Here is a 7596-nt window from a genome sequence, read left to right on the forward strand (position 1 = left end):
CCGCTCAACGGCACCTCAGGACCTCCGAGGATCTCCCCCTCCGCCTGCGACAGGAGGTCCGCCCAACGCTGCAGCAGCCACAGCGACCCCTGCGCCAGAGAGATCAGGTCTGCGAACCAGATCCCCGTCGGCCACAGTGGGGCCACCAGGATAAGCTGTAGACCCTGCTCCCTCACCCTGTCTAACACCTGCGGAATCAGGGGGATGGGAGGGAATGCATAAAGGCTCTCCCTCAGCCAAACGTGCACCGAGCGTCGTGGCCCAAAGGGGGGCTGTCTCCTTGGATGGAGAACCACAGGGGGCAATGCGTAGCACTCCGCGATGCGAAGAGATCTATGTGGGCGTGGCCGAACCTGGCCCAGATCTGCTCCACCACCTGGGGGTGCAGACGCCACTCTGTCTGGCGGAGGTTGCGAACAGGTCCACGCCAAAGTTCAACTGGCCCGGAACATGGGCCGCTGACAGAGAGAGCAGGTGGGCATGTGCCCACCGGTGTATCTCCGTCGCCAACTGGTTCAAGGTTCTCGACCGGACACCGCCCAGCCTGTTTGTGTAGGCGACCGTGGCAGTGTTGTCCGAACATATGAGTACATGATGACCGTGTATCTGATGTTGGAAGTGGTGTAGAGCCAGGCGAACCGCCTCCAACTCTAGCACGTTTATGTGGCGAAGCTCCTGGGCTTCCCACCGACCGTTCGTTGAAAGGCCTTCGAACACTGCGCCCCATCCCCAAAGGGAGGCATCAGTTCGTATGACACACCTGAGCGGAACCGAACCCAACCGACTGCCTGATGAGAGCCAATGGGGGTTCGTCAAAACGGCTAGTGTCCGGCGGGCTTGGCACGTCAGCGACAACTCGCGACGGCGGTCCCTGTCCGGGTCCAGGCGGTGACTGAGGAACCAGATCTGGTTCCTCAGTCAACGTAGCCATGAGCCCCAGCATCACTGTGCATTGATGCACCGAGAGGATGCGCTTGTGACTCCCCGCAGAGAGGCATGCTTGCATGGACAGAGAGTCCAACTCCAGCCCCAGGAAGGTGGTGACCTGTCCGGGGACGAGGCAGCTCTTCTGCCAGTTTATCAAGAAACCCAGGGCCTGCAGGTGATCCGTGACCACCTTGGTATGCGCGATGGCAAGGTCCCTCGAGTCCACCGATATAAGCGCGCCATCGAGGTATACGTAGATGCGTATCCCCTTCATACAGAGGGGCGCCAATGCCATGCCCACGCAACGGCTAGCGAATAGCGGCCCTCAGAGGAAGCTTAGCTACTCACTAAGCCAACACGCTCAGGTATCCCTCGTGCAGAGTGGCTAACACCTAGCGTACCTTAAAACCGGAAGCTAACAATAGCTAGCGGGCTGAGTCTGGTCAGAGCTAGGCCAACTATTAGCTAACGACCACGAGGGAAGGCTAGCGACCTTTAACAACCGGCTAGCCAGGACTAGCAGCTTTCTTTAGTAATAAAGAGAAATGAGAAAAAGCACTTAGCTTTGTCGTGGAGCCAGTTCCGCCGCTCGAGCGAAGGAAGGCGCTGGCTGGAGTAACCTCGATGGTCAGCGGTCTCCGTCTGCTGTTCTCGTTGTTTTATGGTGAGCAGTTAAGATGGAGTTGGCCACTGAAGCTAAGAGCTAATGCTAGCGTAGGTCTCAGAAAGAAGGAGTTGCGTGCAGTCAGCGGGGCTGGATGCAGCAAGAGTGACTTCCTTGGCTGATTCGGCGCAGACATTGGGCACTATCTTCCCAAAAGCGCTAATTTAGCGTTTGCGCTCGTTTAACGCCGCGCGCAATGCAAATTGGGGGCGAACACAAGCGCATGCCTGTGATAATTGTACTGGGCATTGGCTGCCCCATGCCAAAGCAGGCGTTTCAGCGCTAAAATGTGAGATAGATGGCATTACCCTATCGTCAGCAGCGCGCAATTACTTTGCAGAGTGGGTGCGCTGCACGGAGATTACGGTTGCGCTCCCAGCGCAGAGAGGTATCTGCGGAGTGGAAAGTGGAATTCCTTTTGGATATGTCATTACGCACAGCCTTGCCACGCCAAGACATCAAATTATGCTGCTAAAATTGGGTATTAGCAGATAATTCAGTGAGGCAATCAACTATAACTCACTGATAAACTTTTATCACATCGCAAAGAGGGAAATTAATTGAGAAAACTTGTTGGACAATGGACATAGGCTATTTACCTTCATAACCCGAAGGGTCGTTGGCACCACAGACGATCTGTCACTAAGCTCTCTCTGTCCTCGCACGAGTGAGTACACTCTATAACGCATGGAGAGAATTACAGCATATTGCATGCCTCGCGCAAACAGCCATTGCAAGACGGGAATCTGATTGGTTTTGATTGACGTAATGCCCAGCCTTGCCTGGCCACGCCTGTGAATATTTCTGGTAGTTAAGACTGCCCAAATCCCGTTTGCGAAGGCATTTTGGGGCGCAGATGATTTTGGCACGGCTCTAATTTGCGCGACACGTGCCGTGGACCTTTCCGTATCCCGGCCGAGAATTGCATCCCCAACATATTTCGGGGCTGTTTTAACTTAGAAATCAGGGAGTTCACGTCTACCAGACAATTATATCACTTTTAAACAGTTACATTTCTGTATAAATCATTACAAGTATGCTCCCGTGAGGTGGGGATGCTTTTTTTTGCTGCTCGGCGGGGGAGCAAAACTCGGCAGAACACCTGGCGGACGGCGCAAGGCGGAATGCTATCTTCCCTGCCTTAAGGCACGCGCAAACAGGTTTGCAAGCGCTATCAGGAGATAGCGCCTGTCGGAAGAGAGCCCAGAGTCTTCGACATGTGGGTGGCTCCACCAATCACGGCCAAGGTGTGCCAAGACAGACGCCTTCAGGGGCGTCCCGGTTCGTTTTAAAGAAAGGTCTTTTTCAGAGAAAAAGGACAGGCATCCATCCAGTCAACACTGCTTAGGACAGCTACTGTATAAGCATTATGTGAGAATCCGAGTTAGAAATGAAGTAAAACATGTTGGTTAATGATTGTGCCCGTCTACCACTGTTACAGTTTGTGTTCTCTGTTTGTTTCTCATCTTGTTGAGATGCAACAAGAATCAGGCTTATTTGCTTGACAATTTTAATCTCCAAAACAAGACAAACTGAAAAACTGTATTTTTTGTTTGGAACAATAATACATATTACAACATTCAGGTTAATTTCTGTAGATTACAAATATGAGATTATAACGACAAAGATATTTCAGTGGCAGGCACTCGTCTGAAAATACACTTTTTAGACTAGGGATGTTTGTCTTTTTTTATATCAGTAGTGGTCCGATCAGCAAAATAACAGCAATGTTCATATTGTTATCGTATCGGCCACAATTTTCATATTGAGAGTAAACAATGTGGTAAATCTATGATTTATGGGCTTTTCCAAACGTGTTGGAAATAAAGAAAAACATTCCTTTTTCAGATCCACAGTGTTTACCTGTGTTTTTCAGTATGTACAACATTTTATTATTATCACAGAAAGGTGTTTTTATACAGAACATATCTGTATAAACATAACGTATAACGTCTGCAAATATGTAAATATCGGTTATCGGCCATGACAGCAATTTTGATATCGGTTATCGACATCGGCCAAAATTTTCATATCGATGTATCTTCATAGATGTAATGTCGATCGTACTGACAATGAAAATTAAGGAAATTCCTTCATTTTAAAATTACATTGATTCATACAAAGCTAGGCTTGCCTTATTAAATGTGACACCAGCTGGCGAGAGGGACCGTAATTCGGCCGTGGCCGTTCTTCACAGCAGAGCGTCAAAAGTATTTTCTTGAAAAAATGTTTTTTTTTCTTTTTCCCAATAGTACAAAATATATTATTTGAACTATCCATTCCATATAAAATGAAGACGTTTTGGGGTCATTAAATGCGTTAATTTTGTAAAATAAAAGTCCCTGTTTTGTCAAGGAGACGGGAGTGAGCCAGGCTGTGTCTTGGATTTGCATAAGTAGTATCGATTGGGTGTCGGCCGGCCTTTGTTTCTATCCGCCAATCACGGCGCGCGATAGGACGCGCACCAGCATAAATATTCAGTAGCCACCTGAGCTGTACACAACATCAACATTCAACAGCTGACTGAGACTGAGACAAGATGGACAAGCACCAGGCGAAAATGAAGAAAAATGATTCTGCCGTTGCTGCTCTCCTCAACAAATTCACCATTCCAGGTGGAATGGACAGTGAAGAATTGATGAATTCGTATGTCCTGGATTACATGACCGGCGGCACACAGGGCGCTGATGAAAGCGACGATGAGGACGATGAAGAATATTTTCCTGAAGACGTGGTGGCAGATCCAGACCCAGACGAGGCGGAGATCATGCCCGACAGCGCAGTCATTGAAAGCGTGCAAGCGATTTTAACATCAGTGGATCCCATAACCGTGGACACAGATTATGATCAGGAAATCGAGAAAATACGGAACTTTGACTGCAAATGCCAGGCCAGGCGTAAAGAGAACTCTATTCACCAGCCAATCTCCTGCAGTAAGAAACTTTGTGACAACGTCATTTACAACACGAGGCTGGATTACTCTGCTATGTCGCCAGAATGTAGAGATATCGCTATTATGGCTGTGTATCACGCTTTGACGAATGATTCTGACATGACTCAAGCCACAAAGCAAGTGAATAAAAAGCGACAAAAGAACCGAACGCAATACATGGTTAAGGCGACTGTTGTTTGCCGTGAGACCTTCTGCTTTGCGTTTGGGTGAGTTTCATATCTATCTTAACTCGTGTGTGTGTGTGTGTGTGTGTGTGTCTGTCTGTCTGTGTGAGATAGTGTGAGAGCGTGCCCATGTTTACAGTACAAAGATAGTATGTTGCAAGAGAAGCGTGTAGAGGTGCCATCTTCATGGCATTGTTGGTCATTGTCAAAATGGCGGCAACCTATGTGTGCAAACGTGCAGACCCGCCATGTTGGGTCGTCTTTGTTTGTTGCGCGCCAAAATGGCGTTCGCGCTATTGTTTTTCAGGACTGAAATTCCGACTCTTGCATTAAATACTCTTTGTAAGCTGATAGTCGCTAGTGTTATTCTAACCTTGCAAACAAACAAGATTTAGTTTATTGAAAGAGTTTATTGAAACAGATTGAAAGTTTTGAAACAGTCTTTGTTATATATCGTGACATTTATAGCCTAAGCAAGGGACAAACATTGCAAACTAGCTTAGGCTATAATGTCAGGATAAAGACTGTTTCAAAAAATATAAATCTGATTATTAATGTTTTATTTTGTTTATTCCAGCATCAGCACAAAGCTTCTGAAAGCCCTTATCAAATCCTACAAAGAGAATGGATTGGTCCCACGGCAGAGGAAGGCACAAACAAGAATTACCTCGGCTATGATGACATCAAAAGAGTCGTTACATTCATAGCAAACTATGCAGAGGACCACGCTATTCCTTTGCCCGGTCGTCATGCCGCGCATAGAGACTTTAGTGCTAAGCTTCTGCCAACTTCTGCCTCTAAAGCTTCAGTCTGGCGCCTGTACAAAGATGCTATGGAACAGCTTGGTAAGTTTGTATTAGTCTCTCTCTCTCACACACACACACACACACACACACTTCTATTGTCATAGTTATGCAAACATTCCGCAGCCTTCTCCATTCCAAACCTCTGACCCAATAAAACATGCGACATGAATGTGTGTGTGTGTGTGTGTGTGTGTGTGTGTGTGTCTTTAACCATTAGGCTATTCTATGTGATCTGTTTTTGATAAGTAAAGTACAGTGATGCTCATAAAAACATTGTCTTTGCAGGGCAGCGTGCGGTTGGCGAGTGCAGCTTCACAAGGCTGTGGAAGTCACTGGTCCCTCACATTGCAAGCACCAAGCCTAAAACGGATCTCTGCTGGCAGTGCCAACAAAACAACGACCGAATCATCCAGAGCATCAACAAACCAGATGAGTTGAAATCTGACAGTGTCAAGAAGCAGCAAGTGCATCTCGACTCTGTTGCAAGGGAGCGAAAACTTTATCAAGAGATGACTGCCGCCTGTAGAAAGACCTGTGACGAGTTGCAGCTGTCATTTGGGAAGAACAAACCTGCAACCAGGCCGATCACCATGCACTACAGTTTTGATTTTGCACAACAGGTGAGAATACATATTTATCTTATCACACCTCTCTCTCACACACACACACACACACACACACACACACACACACACACACACACACACACACACACACAGATTACAGTTTGTATTTCATCTTTTTCCTATCTCTCCGTCTCTCAGGTGCACTACCCCTCTGATCCACAACAGCCTGGGCCTGTCTATTTTTTGACTCCACGCAAGTGTGGCCTTTTTGGTGTCCACTGTGAAGGCATGCCTAAGCAAGTGAATTACCTGATTGATGAGGGCATGGCATCAGGCAAGGGAAGCAATGCAGTCATCAATTACCTGCATCATTTTTTCAAGAAATATGGAGTTGGAGAAGAAGATGTGGACCTTCACTGTGACAACTGCAGTGGGCAGAACAAAAATAACTTTGTTCTTTGGTACGCCGCATGGAGAACGATGCACAAACAACACTTAAAGCTGAGCATTCACTTCCTGATTGTAGGCCACACCAAGTTTGGCCCCGACTGGTGTTTTGGACTGGTCAAGCAGTGTTTCAGGAAGCGCAAAGTGTGCACTTTGGCCGACATCGAAAAGGTTGTGACTGACAGCTCTCCTGTGGCACATGTGAACATCCCCCAGCTTGTCGGACATGAGAACGGCACTGTGTGTTTTAAAACCTACGACTGGCAAGAACACCTGACACAATACTTCAGAAAACTGCCACACATAAAGAGTTACCAGCACTTCAGGTAATTATCATTCCCATTTTATTTTATTTTATTTTATTTTATTTTATTTTATTTTATTTTATTTTATTTTATTTTATTTTATTTTATTAAGATTTTAAATGTGCCATTTCTTTCTTTTACAGCTTTGATGCGCAGAGGCCTGGTGTGGTTGTCGCCAGAAAACACTGTGAAGCAGAACCAGTGGAGTTTCAGCTGCTACGCAACGTAGATGCCCGTCCGCCATTAAAGCCTCTTCCTGTACAGACTCCGCCTGGACTGGACATGGCCAGGCAGAAGTATCTTTTTGAGAAGATCAGAGAATTCTGTTCTGATGAAGCACAAGACATCACATGCCCTCCACCTGCATGTCTACAGGCTGGGAGGCCTCGCTAGCCAGCCTGAAAAAACCAGCATTCAAGACCCAGCCCTGCTCCGGGGGGGTTTGGCAATGCCACAAACGTTTTTGAGCTTTTGAAGTCAAAGTTCTTTTGATATTTTTTTACTTAACTTTTAGTTAAGTAGGACTGGTGGTTTAGTTAAGAATGTCATACGAAACCGACCTGGATAGCAAGGCACTTCCTGTCGTGTTCTGTCGTTTGTAAAATTTTTTACTTTTTACTTCTTTTTTTTCTTTTTTTTTGGTGCATTAACATTAAGGAAATCTATACTGATGTCATCCAATCAATGCTGATAATGTATGCTAATAGGTAAAGGAGTGAGGATAATACAGTACATGCTTTGAATTCCTTAGTTTTAGCTATGCA

The 7596-nt window shown here is 46.5% G+C and overlaps 1 protein-coding gene across 1 annotated transcript; it reads left to right on the top strand.

Annotated features, from left to right (window-relative positions):
- The first annotated feature begins 5936 nt into the window (after positions 1 to 5936).
- On the top strand, positions 5937 to 7390 carry LOC310780332 (uncharacterized protein). Its single transcript, XM_083640908.1, has 3 exons — positions 5937 to 6134; positions 6279 to 6853; positions 6976 to 7390. Exons 1-3 carry the CDS (start codon positions 6024 to 6026, stop codon positions 7223 to 7225), a joined length of 936 nt encoding a protein of 311 aa, XP_083497034.1. The 5' UTR covers positions 5937 to 6023; the 3' UTR covers positions 7226 to 7390.
- Positions 7391 to 7596: the final 206 nt, after the last annotated feature.

The sequence above is a fragment of the Poromitra crassiceps genome (assembly GCF_964638095.1).
Source record: "Poromitra crassiceps genome assembly, chromosome: 1".
Lineage (NCBI taxonomy): Eukaryota > Metazoa > Chordata > Actinopteri > Beryciformes > Melamphaidae > Poromitra > Poromitra crassiceps.

Coding starts and splice junctions, on each gene's coding strand:
- LOC310780332 (XM_083640908.1), top strand. CDS start 6,024: ATGACTGCCGCCTGTAGAAAGACCTGTGACGAGTTGCAGCTGTCATTT. Junction 6,135..6,278: donor GTTTTGATTTTGCACAACAG/GTGAGAATACAT, acceptor TCCGTCTCTCAG/GTGCACTACCCCTCTGATCC. Junction 6,854..6,975: donor AAGAGTTACCAGCACTTCAG/GTAATTATCATT, acceptor TTTCTTTTACAG/CTTTGATGCGCAGAGGCCTG.